General features: G+C 40.0%; 1 protein-coding gene and 1 long non-coding RNA gene across 2 annotated transcripts in view; one reads left to right on the forward strand and one right to left on the reverse strand.

Annotated features, from left to right (window-relative positions):
* entpd1 (ectonucleoside triphosphate diphosphohydrolase 1) overlaps positions 1–6,522 on the reverse strand; it is a 60,468-nt gene extending 53,946 nt beyond the window's left edge. Inside the window, 1 exon segment of the mRNA NM_001006795.1 lies at positions 6,227–6,522. Within this exon segment, the coding sequence (NP_001006796.1) occupies positions 6,227–6,242 (16 nt within the window). The 5' untranslated portion in view covers positions 6,243–6,522.
* An 8,001-nt stretch (positions 6,523–14,523) lies between these two features.
* On the forward strand, positions 14,524–17,190 carry LOC108648128. Its single transcript, XR_001924865.2, has 2 exons — positions 14,524–15,173; positions 16,638–17,190. It is a non-coding gene; the product is annotated as an uncharacterized LOC108648128 (long non-coding RNA).
* The last annotated feature ends 1,348 nt before the right edge of the window (positions 17,191–18,538 follow it).

Genomic DNA, 18,538 nt, shown 5'->3' on the forward strand with positions numbered 1-18,538 from the left:
TGATTGTTTAAGGAGACTGGAAAAGCTTTATTTTTTAATTCCTTTTTTTTAAAACAAGATGTTGTTTACTGCTATTCAGGACTCTCAAGGAAACAAATGAAACTAAGAATGGTTACTTCCCCTTTCCTGCTAATTAGTGGCTGTGTCTTTAAATCGGTTGAGTGTCTTAAAACACATGGTTAATAAGGAGAATATGATATGATATGTACCGTTTATAGGGCCACAGCAGATCTATTCAGACCAGGCACAGCACGTTAAGTAGTGTAAGCAAATCCCTTGGTTTTATGGCTTGGCTTGGCTTGGCTAGAAAATTAATGTAAACTGCAAATTATCTCAGAGGAAAACTCTGAGTAAGTTTATGTCAGATAGGGTTTATTTACCTATAAAGAGAAAAAAGATCAAATTGTGCGGTTCATGTAGTGCAGCTGACTATTTATGTATATCCTGATGTCTGATGAGGGATCATTTGTGTGGTTCTATGAATATGTGGATGCTTTTGCTTCTAAATCAGTTACATCAGCACAACACAACTTCCATTGCATCCTTTACACTGCTAAAGCAATCCAAAATGCACTTTTCATACTCTTTCAAAAATTGGCCAATCAAAGCTACAGTACCTTTTTTTACTAATACCTTCTATAGCGCTTTTTAACTTATCATCAAGTAGATTTTCCTGAAAAATTTAAAGAAATCATATAATTTGTATTTAATGTCACTCTTGTTATAATGCAACTCTGGCCTGTGTGTGTCAAGCAGCCAGAACATTGAAGAGCTGTGTTTCTGTATGTTGGATACTATGGGTTACTAAGATGGTGTAAATCAGCATCCCATAATTCTCACTGTCGCTGAAAATTCTCTTTTGTACCTTAAAGAGTTCCTAAATACTCAACATGTATTTCCAGCCCTGAAGTGACCCCACAACCTGAGGTGTCTATTGAAATAATCATCCAAACACACTGTGCATTAAAGTGATTAACAGAAGTATTGTATGATATATGGGAATTTGCAAAGTGACATAAAACACATCTATTCATTATCATTCTGTAGTAAAGACAAATATACATATAGTTTAAGTTTCCTTATATGCTATGGCTTGATCTGCAGAGCACTGTTTGCCCCTAGTTGGCACATTAACAATAATGATCCATTAACACTAACTGGCCTGAAACCATCCTCTGACCTTGTTGTCCTCATCATAGCATGCTGCTATAACGGCAATAGTGTGGTATAACTATATAATGGGCAATTAGCTTAGGGCTGAAACAAACGGGAGAAGCCCAAACTGCTATGCTATTGCATAAATATGCACATTGATATAAAAGTGGGGCAGTCCAGTCAAGTGAACACCCACTGGGCATGTTGCTATTAGAGACAGACTACAGTCTACAGATATCAGTTGTACAGTCATTTTCTATTGAGCTGGGCCTTACATTCTTGTCTCTGTAGGAATTTAGTCCAGGACTGTCCAACTGGATATTTTGTACGTACCCCTGACTGATCAAGATCTCTTATCTCTTATTGTATTCTGGCCCACAAACATGTAGTATAGTGGAAAAACTGTCCCTCTATATAGAAACAGTTGGGGGCGGAACATCCAATAAGCTCACATGGATGGAAGTTGACCATGTGTAATAGACGGAGAAGAGAAATACTGCAAGGCTGTTGCTACCTGATAAGGGCACCCCTGTGCTACCAGTTTTCTAGGGCTGCAAAATGCTGTTGTATCTAAATATTTAAGTTCCTAGGGAAGGGATAGCAACACATTCCCAGGCCAAAGCCTTAAAAGTGTAAGGGAATATTCTTTCCCCAGCCTTCCGAGAAAGAGCACAAACTCTACTGTTTAGCTACAATTCTCCTGAAGTTGGGAAAGATTCTACCAATGTGTGTGTGTGTGTGTGCGTTCCTGTACTTTCTCACCCCCAAAAGTATTCTAAATTAATCTTCCTTTATTGAGAATCGCCACAGCAACAAGACTGCCTTTCAGTTCAAACTTCCATGGCTGAGCAAGGTCATTCTGTTCTGTAAAATGATAAACATCACTTACAGCAATAGATGGGCAGCCCTCCCCCATGCTATCCTTACAAGTCACTCAGACAGGCTTCAGGATAATATCAGGCTTTATAAAGCAGCTCTCTGTGTGTTGCTGAATAGCTAAGTTCTGCTCCAAGGAGAGAAAATGAAGGGAATATCAGGAAATTTCTACTTGCATTATCAGGAAACCTGTTATCCAGAAAGTGCTGAAATACAGGAATGCCATTCCTCATAGTGTCCTATTTACATGAAGAATTCTTCATTGGTTACTGATTTGCTTTTTAACGTTAGTACATAGTAAATGATGATAACTAAGCTACAATAAAGCTATGCTGATGGCAAAACAATCTAATGAGGCTTTGGTCATGTTTCCTTTAGTAGCCTTATGGTCCTAGAAAAAAAAAAACCTGGAAAATCACAGGTCACGTGAATTCCAAATAAAAGGCCATATGACCATCTCTTGCTACCCTTAATTCCTCTGCTTCACGGTTTTATCTTTATTCAGCAGTGCACTTTTCTCCCTATATTAACACAATACATATATCATTAGAAGCACAAGAAGAATAACCAAACTTCAAGTTAGTTATAGCACTCCCTCATCTGTCCCTATAATGGTGGTCATATGCCCTATAAAATGTAATGTTGGGGGAGGATGTAAGACTAATGCCCTGGTCAGACATACACCAAACAAATAGCAGTGGCACTCAAGAGCTTCAAGCGGGACTAGCCCTTAAAATTCTTTATTGCAGAAAAAACATGCAACGTTTCGAGGCAAAGACCGCCCCTTTGTCAAGGTCTTTGCCTCGAAACGTTGCATGTTTTTTCCGCAATAAAGAATTTTAAGGGCTAGTCCCGCTTGAAGCTCTTGAGTGCCACTGCTATTTGTTTGGAGTCTGTGGAGGGGGTGCCGATCCCCCTGGGCATTGTGCACCGAGCAGTGAGTTTTTTTGGAGAGCTAAGGGTGTGCGGGTTAAGGTTCAATTTGTACACCTGGTCAGACATACAACCATGCAAGGAGGTGTCAGCATATGAAAAGTTTGGAGGTAAATAGTTAGGACAACCTTTACTTTGACGTGCTATGGGGAATTGACAATTTTGTGATTTAGTCAATCAGTTTTGTTTCCAAAAAACTTCACAAAAGGTGTTTTTATCGGTGGCCTTTTGGAGTGTAAAGGTTTCAACAACTGATATAAATAGCATGGCTGTAACGAGGGATAAGTAGACATGGCTTTGACCTTGTTTGGAGCAGGAGTGCCTAGAGCGGCATTATGGCCTGCCTAATCAGCTATCAGCAAGTGTTGTACATCATGTTTTGGGGTTCTGTACCAGTCCAAGGCAACCACAGCCCAAAACACACTGAGCATGCGCATGAGCAATGTCACTGACACTTCTAAAAAAAAATGAAGAGCTCCTCTGACAACATTAAAGGCCTGGACCACTAGTGTTATAGAGATACCCAACCTTTAGGCTGGTGCTATAAGGTCAGTATATAAAATGCAGCATTTCTAGACATATTCATTTTTAGGTTTATCTTCTCCTTTACCCTCCCTGAGCTGAATTGCCGTGAACTGGATAAAAGTTGAATGCTCAACAGCCAACTGGTGCAGATTATTTGTTAGCAAGTCTGAAACAGTGTTGAAGCTTCCAGACAAATACCTTGAGTCTTTACTTAATAGAATGCCCAGAGCTTGTTCTGGGCATTCTGCATCATGTCAGCATTTAGCCTGTTTTTGTTGCTAAGGTGATGTTTGCTTAGGTGATGTTTTTTGCCCTTTTTTAAGTATCAGAATTTCATTTCCATTCTATAACTATCTGCTTTGTATAAGGCACTGATAACTGCCTTAACTGGAAAAAAACCTGAAACTCCCAATTGTTTGACTGGTACTATATTTGCCAATTTATTTGAACCTCAACCTAACTTTTCTTTCCCTGGCTGCAACCAACACACTCATGCTGTGTGTCACTGACAGCTGCTCTATCTGGCTGATTCCGGTGCCTTGGTTTGCATTTTTATACTTGCAATATGCGTTTCACATTTTACCCATGGCGATCCCATTCACCACAACAAAAAAGTTTATTTCCAGGTCACTTGCGAGGAGCACAATTTGCCGCAGGCAATAAACTGCCCATGAGCAATTACCCTAAAGCAAGTTACGCTGTGCTGATACCATAAATGATGTAATATTTATTGGTCCCTAAAACAGCTATTTGCAGCTTGCTCCCATACTAACCATAAGCTGATCATTTGTACCTAATAAGATAAAAAGTGGGAAATTGTTGTTTAAATTAAACCTACACACATACAAAGCTAAGTTAGCAGAAGTAAGCTGTGTACTGGAGCAGAGCTAAATATAGACTGGAGCCAGCAGATTTACTGAAAATCATCATCTACAAAATTTAGTAAAACTCTGTTATGTGCAAAAATTAGCAGAAGAGCTCAAACATCTGCTATTAACCTTCTGCTACCTTCACTTCTAGCTCTAACAACATCTATAGTGTACTCATAGTCTTTATAGGTACAGTCTGGCACATTTAAGAACACTGAGTAAATTTGCACTTAGGCAGTAACCCATAGTAACCAATCAGTGATTGGCTTTTTTTCAGCCAGCTGCACGTAGAAAATAAATGCCACAATCTGATTGGTTGCCATAGGTTACTGACCATGGGCAAATTTGCCCAATGTTGATAAATGACCCCTTGTGGTTGCCGCCCCACAGAGCTTACAATCTATTTTGGTGACTGAGTCTGTAACAAGCAAATTGTACAGAGCGAGATCTTGAATATGTGAAACTGCAAAATAGTGAATAAATAGCCCACTAGATCCATAGGAACTCCTGATAGTCTTTATCTCTCTGTGGGTTTCTGGGAGGTGTAGTTCATACATTTTGGAGGGTTTAGTATTTTAGCCCCATGGTTGGTGTCAATTACATAATTTAAAATACATTTAAACATTCAAAAATAACTACATTAAATCTTAAGAAGCCCAATCTAAAACATATAGATTGCCAGCTCTTTGGACCAGGGCCTGTTTGCTGCCTCTTTTGCAAAATGGAACTACTGATTTTCTTTAAGAATATTTATGATTTGTCAAGTTATTTTAAAGGGTATCCCATTAATTTGGGGATTTTAAAGAGATAGTTCACCTTTAAGATGTTTAGTAAATTATAGAATGTCCTATTATTAGTACCTTTTAATTGATCTGAATGCTTTATTATATTTTCATTAATGCTTAATGCTTTTTTTCCTCTTGTCTTGTGCTTAAGCCTGTTTCCAGCTTTCAAATGAGGCTGGGGACCCCAGCAGCCAAAACACATTGCTCTGTGCGGCTACAATTGTATGGTTACTTTTAATCACTTATCTTACTGTTCAGCCCATCTCCAGTACTTCTTCCAGTTTGTTTTTGAAACCACTGCCTGGTTGCTAAGGTAAATTGAAACATAGCAACCAAAGTGCTGCTGAAAGTCTAAGGTGAAGAGCAGCTGAACATTAAAACTTCAATAAATTACAAAATGGTTTAGTATATTACAGTCTACATAAAACTAAAAGTTAATTTAAAGGTAAACTACCCCTTTATAAATTGATATAATCCCTGCACAATTAATTGTGATAACTGATGATAATGAGCAAAATCCTGCTCCTTATTTTTCCGCCATAGATAAGAGCATCAGTTTTTAATATCCTGCTCTCCATGTGTGTGTCGGACAGTAACCCGGTGAGTATGCACATATCATTTGCTTGCAGAATGGGTGCTATACAGGGGTGCTCTTGCTTCAGCTGCAACACACAACGTGTGTGCCAAAGAGCTAACTATTCAGCATAACTGAGCACATGACACAAAGGTACCATTACTATCAGGTAGGCAGGGAGTTAAAGAGCACATTGGGAATGTTTGTGAGAGAACCTCCCAAGGAACAGGAACTTTCCAGGTACTGTCTCTACTACATGTCACCGAATCTCTCCTGCAGTGAAAAGAGCTGAACTGTAAAGTGAATGAGAAGCGGCTCTGAGGATGGACACAGCAGGCAAGCCTGACATCTTGTCAGCTCTTTCAATGGAAACTTTGTGTGAAGTCTTCTCCTTGGTGACCCCTGCTGCTCCATGGCCCCAGTGCAGGCAGGGCTTAACCCTTACAATGCCAGAGGTTTTACTGGGAAGTTTAAATTAAAAAAAAAAAAGTAATCTGTGTAGCACTTACCCTTTGGTTCGTCCATCAGCTCAGCTTGTGTGGTGCGTCTCAGCCTGTGCCTGGCTGCTCTCACTGACTGATGCACAGGGGACTTGCCTATTTAAAGGTCCATGCCTGGGGGTGGACTCACAGTGCTGACATGGGAGATCCTGGTAGCGGGAGGTTAGTCTGGTTCCTGGGATGGAACAGGGGGCCTGGGCTGCAGATGCTGCGCTTTCCTGTACAATACGAACCAGGGAGGCTCGGCTGCCTTCTATCCTTCTGCCTTTCCTCCTTGTAAACAGCCCATGCCCCCAGCTCCCCAGCGCAGCCAAGCAGTGCGGCAGCCTGAGCCTCTCACATGGGATCAGCCTGGAGAGCAGGGAGAGGCGGTCATTATTCACTGGAAAGGAGAATGCACAGGGGAGAGGGAGGGGGAAAGACCTGTTTAAAGAGGCAGCCACACGCACAATGCAGCTCCCACCATGGGCGGCTGCAGGGAATCTTCCAGGGGGGAGTCATCAGCCAAAGGCAACCTGTTTCCCTGGCCTGTATGCAACAAACTGGGGTGCAGGTAAAGCCAGGTCTGGTCACAGCCAGCAGCCCACACTTGCTATAACTTTGTAACTGGGGAGGGGGGGAGGGATTCATTTCAATGTGTAAATCACAATTAATAAATATTACACTATACATAAACATAAGCAATATCAATATCCATTCTTATGCCCCAGTCCTGTTCTTCATGGGATGGCCAGGTTCAGTACCCATATCAAACCCAAGGGAACTCCTGTAATTTCCCTGTCCTTACAGCACATAGAGTGACAATATCCCACCTATAGAGATGAATGAAATCAGCAGCACTTCTTACAAATGCTAATACAGAGAAGAGAAAAACAACAGAACTTGTCAATGGGCTTTTAGGCAGATTAAAGTGATGGAACATAGGGAGATTTGTTGTCCACAGCTAAATCAGCGCTACCACGGGTGACAAGATCTCCCGAAAATGCTTTCCCACCGGCAATAATTTAAATCACCAGTGGAAAGACATATGAGCCACTTCAGCTTTCCAAAGTCGCCTGAAGTTGCCTCGCAAGGAAAGAATTTTCAGGAGATTTTTCTTTATATGACTGAAATTTTCTAACCTGCCCAATTGACTAAATGACTAAAAAATTGGGACAATAATTCTGAGCCACTCACGGTCTGAAAATCGTACAAAACTATTTCATATGATTTGTCTTGGCAACAAAATGCTCTTCTTTTACAGGTATTGATCATCACTTTCAGTAAAAATACTGAAATCTGCACAAAGAAGGCATTTTCACACAGTTACACAATTTAAGTGCCAACACCTCAGCTGCACTCAAGTACACAACATAGCTTACACGGCCCAAAATCAACACATGGGCATTTATACTCTGTATATAGTGCACCTCTTTGGCTAATATTGAACTACAACTCCCAGCAACCCTCCCAAAGTACGGTGGAGAATTGCTGGGTTTTCTGGTACTGCAGGAGCTAGGGGCTTCAGGTGGGACTTCTTGATCCACAGAAAGCAGAGTGAATGACATTACCCTACATGTAGTACAACTGGTTAAATACATTGTGCCACAACAAAAAAAGGAAGAAAAGACTCTGAATGCTGTAAAGGCCCCGCCTGCATCCCTTAGTCAACTGTAGTACTACAAAACTCTCCTAAAAAAAGCTTTTTTAAAGTAACATAAAATGAAGGGGGGATTTTCTTCTCCTTTAAGATATCACTTGATATAAATTTCTATTTTAAACACTAAATCATATGCAAAAAGTTCACTAATTGGGTTATGTAGAAGGCTGCCCAGCCACTACCATGTAAATATTTAATGATTACTAAATATTTTATATTGAGAGATGTATTGGGATACTGTACAAGCAAGACTAGCAAAAAGGAGCAGAGCTGGCAATCAATGGGGAGACTAAGCCAAAACATTACCATGCTTCCCACTTACTGCACACTTACACAGCATCATGTGACCAGGTTGTGGTTCACAATTAGTGACACTAGCACCCAACCCCCCCCCCCCTTCCCATGGACACCTATGGCTCCAACCACATGATCCTCTTCTTTCATTGTCTGGTATGGAACTGGTTGGATCACCCAGGTAACACAATATCTTTATTCACTCAGTTCAGCTGTTCCAATTGTCCTTGGAGGGAGGAGGGTTGAAGGATATGCTCTGTTGTAAATTAAATTCTGAGCTGAGATTAAACTTACACTTTTATTGATTTACCACTAGTGATTTTGTAATCACTTATATTTGTAAATATCAGAGGATATGATGCCCAACACTGTATACTTACATACATGGATAGTGCCATACTGCTTTTGATTATTACTTATAACTGCCAATGAACAGAGCCCTCCGGTGGTCAAATGGACAGAAAGAAGTGCATCCTGTAAAGGGTGCCCATCAGGCAAAAATTGTTTTCCCCCACTGGAGGTAGGAAGCTTGCACTCTTGATGGAGGAATCAATAGTATTTTGTCCATAATAAGAAACTGTAAGCATCATGCTGCCTGCATCAGGAAGGAGCTCCCTGGCAGATGGTTATGTTGGGGTACACACATGTCTCAGTATGGGCAGCATAGCAGTAGCGAACTGTCTTATTGTGAGAAAATACAATTGTTTTCCCTGGCAGGCTTTATTAGCTTGCACCTCGTTTCGTATGATATTCAGTGCGTGTATGGCATGTCGGCGAGTCGACCGATATCGCAGGAAGCTGCTGAAATCGGTCGACTCGCCGATCGGCCAGGTTAGAAAATTTTGAACGGGCGCCATAGAAGGCCCTATTGTTTCTACCTCCTTATCTGCTGTTTCAGCCCTGAACGGTGTGTGGCGGATCTGACGATGTTTCGTGCGACCGATGGTCGCACAAAACATCATCAGATCGCCACGTGTGTGGCCACCTTTACTCACTTATTTCCTCCCCCCCTAGTTGCTGTCGCCACCTTGTTTTGCCCTAGGTAGCCACCTCTCCTGCCTACCTCTAGTTCCAGCCCAAAATGGATAGTGAATGCTCACACATGACACCATCGACAGTCATCATTAGGGAAACACCCATTCCAGCATTAGGTTTGGATGCAGCCACATTCTAGCACTTTTTGCAGGATTCACATTTGGCCAAACCCAGTAAATTGCATGTAAATGCAGCCAGAAGACTTTTGCAGGATTATGTGATTGGACTGGTTTGGCTGTCAGGGGGGTGTTGGGGCTGTAGAAAGCAGTACGTTGGTCAGCCTTAATTTGTGTAATCTTTCCCCCAGAGATAAGAGCAGAAGCCTTCATGCATTGACCATCTGGTCCAGCCCTGACTCCATATACATTAAATAATTGATACTGTATTGGTTTGTGGACGTGCTTCCATCACCAATGTTTCCCCCTCCATTTGTGTGTAGGAGACTTGGTATAGATGAGCAGCATTGGGAACAAGTAGCATTTTTGGGCAGTAAGGTTTTCTATTCAAATGCACTTTAATGGCCAATTTTATCTATATTTTTGATAAATATTTTTCTCTGTACTATTTAGAGTTTATCTATTAGATCTAGTTTGACAGTGTAGATTATACTGGTTATTTATAAGTTGAATGAAATCTGTTGAATTTGTTTCCTTGCCACTTGAAACACCAGTGGCAAGTTCTGCCACTTTTCTCTTAGGCTAGTGCCACATGTACAGGGAAATTAAAAGCACACTCACATGTTTCTGCACTGAAATCCACCATGTGTGTCTGCACCTGGGGCGATGCAGTGGATCCGGGTGCAGGCAAGGAAGAAGACTGAAGTCTGATGTGCTATATATTAACAATATATATATGCACAATATAAACTGTGTGTATAGTGCAATCATTCTCTTATATACACACTCAATTTACGCAGCCCCCTTGGTTACAAAGTTATAGCAACTGCGGGTTGCTTGCTGGGCTTTGCCAATAAATTCATTTCCTATCACCTTTCAGACCTGGCATTATTAGAAAGACATGTAAACCTCACACACAAAAATTAGATTTCCTTCTCCTCCTGTAACCCACTCGCACCCACCCCCCCCCTCGAGAATTTGCTTTTACTTCTAGCTTGTGGGCATGCTCAGTTGTGTTAAGCTCAGATTAGTAAACACACCCTCCAGTCTAGCAGCCAGTAAAGAGATGGCATTGCTGGTTCCCATAGAAAATAATTTCTAGCTATCAGCTTCATTTTTTTTCTCCTAACCTCCTCTCCTGAGCTCAGCTCAAACAAAGCAGAACTTTTATCAGAGACAGTTCTGCCTGTGTGAGCCTGTATTCTTGATGAAATTTATGCTGAATAAGGGTCTGTGTGTGTATGTTGTTGGCAGATTTGTATCTGATCTCAACATCCTTTACATTTTTGCTTTCCTTCAGACATCACCACTTTCAGATTTATGATTACACCACTAATGGCTTTATGTTATAGTGGTGAGTCAGTGGCTTGAATGCGGGCCAACCCTATTAGACCCATGTGGCCACTAGCACTGGGCCTACTGGGCCCACAAACAGGTATCTTTCAGTAATAGACATTGCATAGTAGTTTGGGCAGGGCTCTCTTCACCTCTGTATCGGTTATTGGTTGCTTTATATGTTACCATATGTATGAAACCCACTTATTGTACAGCGCTGCGGAATATGTTGGCGCTTTATAAATAAATGGTAATAACAATAATAATAATAGTTCCCTAAGGTGCAAAGTAGGAGATAAGCTAGCATTCCTTTTCTTCCTGTTAAGCTCCTTAGGACACCTGTATGCACTACATACAATTTTTTGTCCATTTAGCAGGATATTTTATATCTGTGAACATCAGGGGATAAATCAGAGTTCTTCCTGATGCTAAAAAAAACTTCCTTTTTTGGATATGCCTTTTTCTTTTTGGTGCCTAACCCTTGATGACACTATGCAGAACATCCACACCTATAGTATATCAAGCAGAAGAAGCCTTTTCCTACATCTCACATGTAAACACGCAAGCACCTATATGACCCCATACTGTGGAGCAAATAAAAAATGAATTGTAATGCATGCTGGCCGCTGTACTGGTTCCTATCTATACTGACTTGCAATTTATACAAGCCCTGCCGTGTGTGGATTTAAGTGGCATTTCTAGAACCTCATAGGGCAGCACTTATCTGCACGTCCATTCAGCACCTCACTTGCAGAATTTTTGGTTGCCCAGTTGTAACCACCTACGACTGATGGGTTGCACATTATCACTTCAAAACCACATACAGATAAAATAAGCCATACATTCATACCCTCTCACTCAACAACCGTACGCTTTAACAAATCTATTGTAGCGGTTATACAGAGATCTCAAGATAGAAAGCCTCTTCCTTCCTTAAAAATATACTACTGTATATTAAGATGGAATGTCAGAAGCTATGAACATCCTGACTAGTTTATCCCTTTAAATTTAGACACTACGAATGAAAGGGGTTGTAATCTGATCAGTCCTTACCAAAAATACATATTTTAGCAGTTCACAGATAAAAGGATGAAATGGTCAGATTATTTGTTTAGGGTTTACTTTGTAGGGAATAAATTGAAAACACAAGCTGTTGTACCTGTTGGATATAATGCAGGTTTGACGGAAAGCTTTCATTGTTTCTATGGGAGAAAGTGACACGGCCTACATGTTTTACCAATAACTGTACCCAACAGAATGAAGCTTTAGCCAACTAAAGTACCATACAACCATGAAGTACTCGACCTTTGTAAAAATTCTTTAAGATCAGGTGCCAAGCAGTATATCGACCCAACCTGGAGTCTAAGAAACTGTTGTATACTGGAAAACCATGGTCAAATTTGCTACTTTATTGACTCAAAAAAAAACATCTGGAAGGCAACATTTGGGGCATACTAGGCCCTTTATTAAGCCTTAATAAAGTCACTTTGAATCAAATTTGACCATGGTTTTCCAGTTTACAGCAGTTTCCTAGACTCCTGTTTGGGTCGATATACTGCTTGGCAGTCCCCCCTTAGCCTACTAAAGTAGTCAGCTAAAAATTGCTTCTGTAGAATGGCCCTAGAGGTTATCTGGTCAACTAAGCTGGCCATGTATGGGCAGATTCAGGCAGAGCTCTATTGATATTTGAAAATCCCAGTGGGTCCTCTGCCGACAGGCCTGTATAGGCCTCCATTATCCTGATTTGGTCCACCATGTAGCAGCCAAATTGGGCAAAGATTTGCTGGTTTGCAAATGTTTATGGGAAGCTTTACCAGTCAATAGTGCAGAAAATATTTGTAATACCTTCCTATGTAAGTGCACACTTCACAGATTACATTCAATAAAATGTTTGTTTATGCCAGAATATCATTGAATAACAATTTAACAATCATCTGAACACCATTGAGAGTAAACCAATTTCACCACTTTCTAAAACTTAGAATAATGCCAGCAATACTGTGTTTATAATGCCAACTTCAAATTAGTGGTACTCCATATTTGGTACTTCGCATTGATTAAAGTGGTGAGGTTGAATGATAATTCAGTGCCAAAGTACACAAACTCCGTATTTATGTATTTATTAATTCACAACTACAATTGTATTTCTTACTTTAATTTTAGGCTACTTCACCCACCTTATGTGCTAGGGTTTACCTTTAAGTTAACTTAGTATGTTATAGAATGGGCAGTTTTAAGCAACTTTTCTATTGTCTTCATTATTTTTTGAAGATGGTCCTCTCCAAATCATATACCAGGTTCTCATTCAAACCACTCCTTGGTCACTAAGGTAGTTTAGTAGCTGTTAAAATTCCAACCTAAAGAGCTGCTGAACAAAAATGTAAATGATTAAAAACTACAATAAAAAAATTGAAAATTGTCTCAAAATATAACTCTCTATATCATACTAAAAGTTAACTCAAAGCTTAACAACACCTTTAAGTGAACTCACCTAAAGGAAAACAGTTTATAGAGCTTCTCCAGCACAATCCTGCATTGAAATCCATTTTTCAAACAGATTTTTCTATATTTAAATTTGAAATTTCACATGGGGCTAGCGATATTCTTCATTTTTCAGGGTGCCACAACCATGTGACCTGTGCTCTGATAAACTTCAGTCACACTTTACTGCTGAGCTGCAAGTTGGAGTGATATCACCCCCCCCCCCCAGCACTGGGAAGGGGGCAAGATAGCAGAAATAGTAAGAAATTTAAGTCCAGCTTGGGACTCCTCCAGTTACATGGGAGTAGGAGAAACAATAGGTTACCTGAAAGCAGTTCTAATGTGTAGCGCTGGCTCCTTCTGAAAGCTCAGACTCAGGCACAATGCACTGAGATGGCACCTACACACCAATATTACAGCTAAAATAAAATACATTTGTTGGTTCAAGAATAACATTTGAAATGGGAGAGTGAATTATTTGCTAACCCTTGATAAACAGTGTAATTTAGAAATAAAAAGTACAGTATAAAAATCATGACTGTATATATGTCTATAAATGACTTGGTTGTAACAAATAGCATTTTTATTTTAAAGAGGATGTGTCTCTTATAAAAAATATAAGCTGCTGTGGATGTTAATATTTTTCACAAGCAGTCTATATTTATATCTATATATATATGACATATCACATGTCCAGTGTATAGGTCCACATTAGGATCTTTATCAGGGATATATATACATATATGATAGATAGAAAGAGGGGATTGACTCACATGAGTGTGTTGTTTGTGGCTAGAACATTGCCATGCACACACAGGGGCTGGATACAAAAGAAAAACATTTTTATTGAAAACCTGGGGCAAACCTGAGGAAGAGCACTGGTTGTGCTCGAAACATTGGAATTTTTTCAATAAAAACATTTTTTTCTTTCGTATCAAGCCCCTGTGTTTTCAGCACTCTTTCTATTATATTTTTGTTTTTGACCTGCACCAAGGGCATTTGGGCTTGTATAGGGTGTGCTCCTCTCTGTGTACTATATATATATATATATAAAACATAGCAATTCTCTAGCCACAAACAACACAACAATCTCCTCTGACTGGCTCATTTCTGGCTGAAATTCCAGTTTGATGTTTTAAAGGCTATCTGGTTGCTAGGTTCCCAATTATCCTAGGAAACAGTTAACAGCTCGGAAGTTAGAATTTAAGATGAATGAGGAAGGGCTTCTTCTTAATGATTGAGCAATAAAAAGTAACAGTAACTGAAAGACTGCTTGTCCTTGACAACCAAATACCATTGTATTGCAGGCTGGACGAAGGCAGAAATGGGGAAATATTTAAGAAATAAAGGCCAATTCTGTAAAGGGGAACTTTGATAATTAGTCAAGAAGGCTTTACTAATTTTTCTAGTTTCAATGTGGTGAGGTGTGACTGTAAGTATGGCAAAACACACCTAAGCCTCACATAATTATTTGTTAAAGGGTATCAGCATTAAAAGCTCCTGTCAGATGAATATTTGTTTGATATTACACATATTCTAGCCTGCTGTCACACTTTTTATACGCACTATTTTTTTAAATGAAATGTTCTCTATATTATTATCTTTGCACAAAGTGTCATTTTTATTTCTTCATAGATATTTGCCTTTGGACTTTAACTCTTCTTTTATTTCACTCCTTTGTAAATGCCAAGCAGCTACTATTTGCATCATAATGAAAGGACAGGAGTTCACACAGCAAATCCCTACCTTGACATTCACAGGGTGAAAATGATCAACTCGGAATCTGCAAACATTAATCACCAAGGGGCATGTGGTGAGAGACTTTAGAATTACATGGCCTAACTGGAAATTGTGTTCTCTACTAATGAGCTGCAGTTACCTTGCGAGTGCGGAGGGTCAGCTCAGCTGAACGTGCTTGTGTTCTGCGGGTGAAGGATTCTAAAGAAACATGGAGTGATGGGGTAACTGGGACTGGTGGGAGGTCTCCCTTGTTTTGTTTGTTCTACCTACTTACACAAGTCTACAAGTGTCACTTTATTAGAGCTGCCCTTGTGAGGTGCGTGTTCATGTCTACCCAGATACATGTTGGTAAATTATCACTGTCTGTAGGGTATAGATACTTTATTATGAAAGTCCACTTGTATAATATTCTATGTTTGTTTTTAGTAATCTGCTTAAAAAAGATGCAATTTTGATACCTGCTTTAAATAATCCTCATTTCCAAGAGGGCCTTTCCCCCCCTCTTTGTATCTTTTGTTATCCTTTGAGGGCATAAAGTAAATGCAAGTGTGTGAATGATCCAGTCCTGATTTTGCCATGCAGTTTGCCAACACTGTTGCCTAAGCAAAGCAGAACATTTTTTTTTAGGGATGAAGTATTATTATGAACCCTGAAATTAGGTATCACGGATATATATAGTGTACATTCATACCAATATATCACTGTAAAAAGGGTTTTCAATTTAAAAAAGAGGGGGTTTCTAGATAGTTGAAAAGTCAAGAAAACTTATAAAACAGTTGCTGTGCTGCACAGTTTGCATATAAATAAAATAGCATCAGTACAACTCTTGTAGCTGGGTTTTCTAGAAACGTCTTTTTTATCAACATGATCTGGCCACCTTAACCAGAGTGTCACATGTCAAATTTGCTCTTGCAGCTAACTTAAACCTGGCTATTTGCTTGACATATGACTGTCTGGTTGAGTAAAGCTGTGCAGAGACCTCTCTTTTTATTTAAACTGAATCTAACTATATTATTTATACATGCAGGTTGTAATAGTTTCGTATTTGTGCACTTAATTGTTCACCCATTCGGCATTAGGGCTGGAGTGTATCACATACCTTTTTGTCAGCTAATATGACAAGCACCATTGCAACTCTGAATGCACTGACACACTGATTACTTACGGTGGGGTAATTTAATACTTGCAAATAGCAAAATAGGAAGTGCACACACAGCTTGCCTTAGAAAAAGGTGTAACACCCAATTTTTATTTGGCCGCATAGGGTGCAACATGATAATGCTTCGGGCACTCAAGCCACCATTCGTCAGATAATTTAATACATCTCACAAAATTTTCACCATTTCTAGTAAACTATGCCAACAAATCAGGAAGTAGCATTTATGGGTCACCTGTTTGAAATAAAACCTCTGATTGGTTCCTCAATCAGGTGCAAGCTTTGTGACTTTTATTACATGAACCCTCCACCAGGAACTGCTAAAAAAAGTGGAATCCCAGATGTCTAGGTTTCAGACTAGCATCAGATATGGGAGCGGTGAATGAAAATGGCTTTAATATCGCACCTAATAAAGGCATTGTTTTTCAGTATATCTAATGTCCTTTTGTGGCTCAGCTTCACAGAATATCTATTATAGCTGTCATTAGGATGATAATTTAGCAGGCATGCAGCACATTTACTCATACGCCTCTTCATAATAAATCTTATCCAAAACATTTATTCATAAGGAGTGCTGTATTGTAAGATTCGTGTTCCACTTCATTCATTTTTTTCAAACACCAGGAAAAAGCAGGGCTGCCTGCGGATGGCACGTGACAGCCAGTAACAACTCCATTAAAGGAGCTTTGGATCTGGAGGAGAATATAAGCAGAGAGCCAGCCAGTTTCTCCATCTGTGACTGCAGTACGTCACAGGGTCCCCTCCTTTGTTCAAGATGTGGGAAGAGAAGACGGGGCTCCCGGTGTTACGGAGATAAACTTAATCTGTTCCCTCACGTGGGTGTCTGTATGGAAGATACAAGCAGAAGGCAAGGGAACTTGCTGGCAAACTGTTTTCTGCTTGAAGCATGAATTTTAAGTGATAACTGAAGAATTAATTGCTTTGTTTCAATGCAAGCTTGTAAATCGCTGTGACGTTACTGAGTCATGTGAGATTACGCATGTATTTGTAACTCTCACACTGAGTCACCGATTTAATATCACACATGTCAAGCCCATCACCCTCAGAAACACAGTCTAGAGGAGATCTGGAATGTGCTGATATGGTGCGAATATATTTTAACACATCCGTAATTAATCTAGTTACATGTACTTTAAGTAAAATCAAATGTTTTCCATCTGAGTGTATTTATTGGATTCATGTTTATTATATATATATAGGTGCCTCCATGTGTAAGAATTTTTGACTATTACACATGCCAAGTATCTTACAATATGGGCAGGCTTTCTGTTCAGGAATGGACAGATTTGGGGCACAGCTTTGCATGCCCAAGACAGCTTTGATGTGACCTAAACTTTCCCACCACAAACATTGGGTCAGTGCAATGGAATTTGGGGGTATGCTGTTTTCATTTCAAAAATAGTCTAATTTGCAAGATCTTTAGATAAACATGTAATATGTACTGTTGGATTAAGGCCACTGGCACGGGGAACGAAAGTTAAATCTCAGTTACAGTGGGTGACAAAACCCCATGAAATGCAATGAAGTGACTTGCTGAGGGGAAAGCACCTGTGACACTTTGTTTTCAAAGGTCGCCCAAAGTTTTCTGCACAGGAAACTTCGGGCAACCTCATAAAATGAACCGCCACGTATTCCTTCCCACCAGTGATTCACTTTATTGCTGGTGGGAAGACATTTCAGGTAGATCTGTCGCCCGTGGTAGCTGAGATGTAACCACGGCAATCTCCATGTGTTCCACTACCCTGTTGGATTAAGGCCACTTGCACGGGGAACCAAAGTTAAATCTCAGTTACAGTGGGTGACAAAACTCCATGAAATACTTTTTCCAGCGGCAATGAAGTGTCTTGCTGATGGGAAAGCACCTGTGACACTTTGTTTTCAAAGGTCGCCCAAAGTTTTCTGCACAGGAAACTTCGGGCAACCTCAGAAAATGAAGCACCACATATTCCTATCCACCAGTGATTCACTTTATTGCTGGTGGGAAGGCATTTCAGGTAGATCTGTCGCCCGTGGTAGCCGAGATGTAACCACGGCAATCTCCATGTGTTCCACTGCCCTGTTGGATTAAGTCATTACATACTCTTACATACAAATGTAGGAGATATTAATTGCATGCATACATATGCGCATATGCACACTGGTGGTCCAATAACTCGTTGTTTTCTTCTAAGGGAGTTTCAATATGGCGATGAGTCTAAATGACAACATTTGCATCATAGTAAGGTTGCGTTGTGTCACATTAGGTGGTACCTGTGGAGCAGGATAAGGTAAGCGTGCACAGCAAACTGATTATGTTCTTTCTTAAAAAACTGAACATTTTCCCCAAAGATTTGTAGTCTGCAGGTGAAACATCAGGTTCCTAAATACATATAGGTACAGTAGGTGACCTGGATTTACCCTTTACAGAGCCAGTGTTGCAGCCGGCTGTAATTCTTCTGTAATAGATAAGTTAATCAGGATGTTCCTGCCTTTAGAATTGAAGATTGGAGACCATTCCACATGGG

This window comes from Xenopus tropicalis, chromosome 7 (assembly GCF_000004195.4).
Source record: "Xenopus tropicalis strain Nigerian chromosome 7, UCB_Xtro_10.0, whole genome shotgun sequence".
NCBI lineage: Eukaryota > Metazoa > Chordata > Amphibia > Anura > Pipidae > Xenopus > Xenopus tropicalis.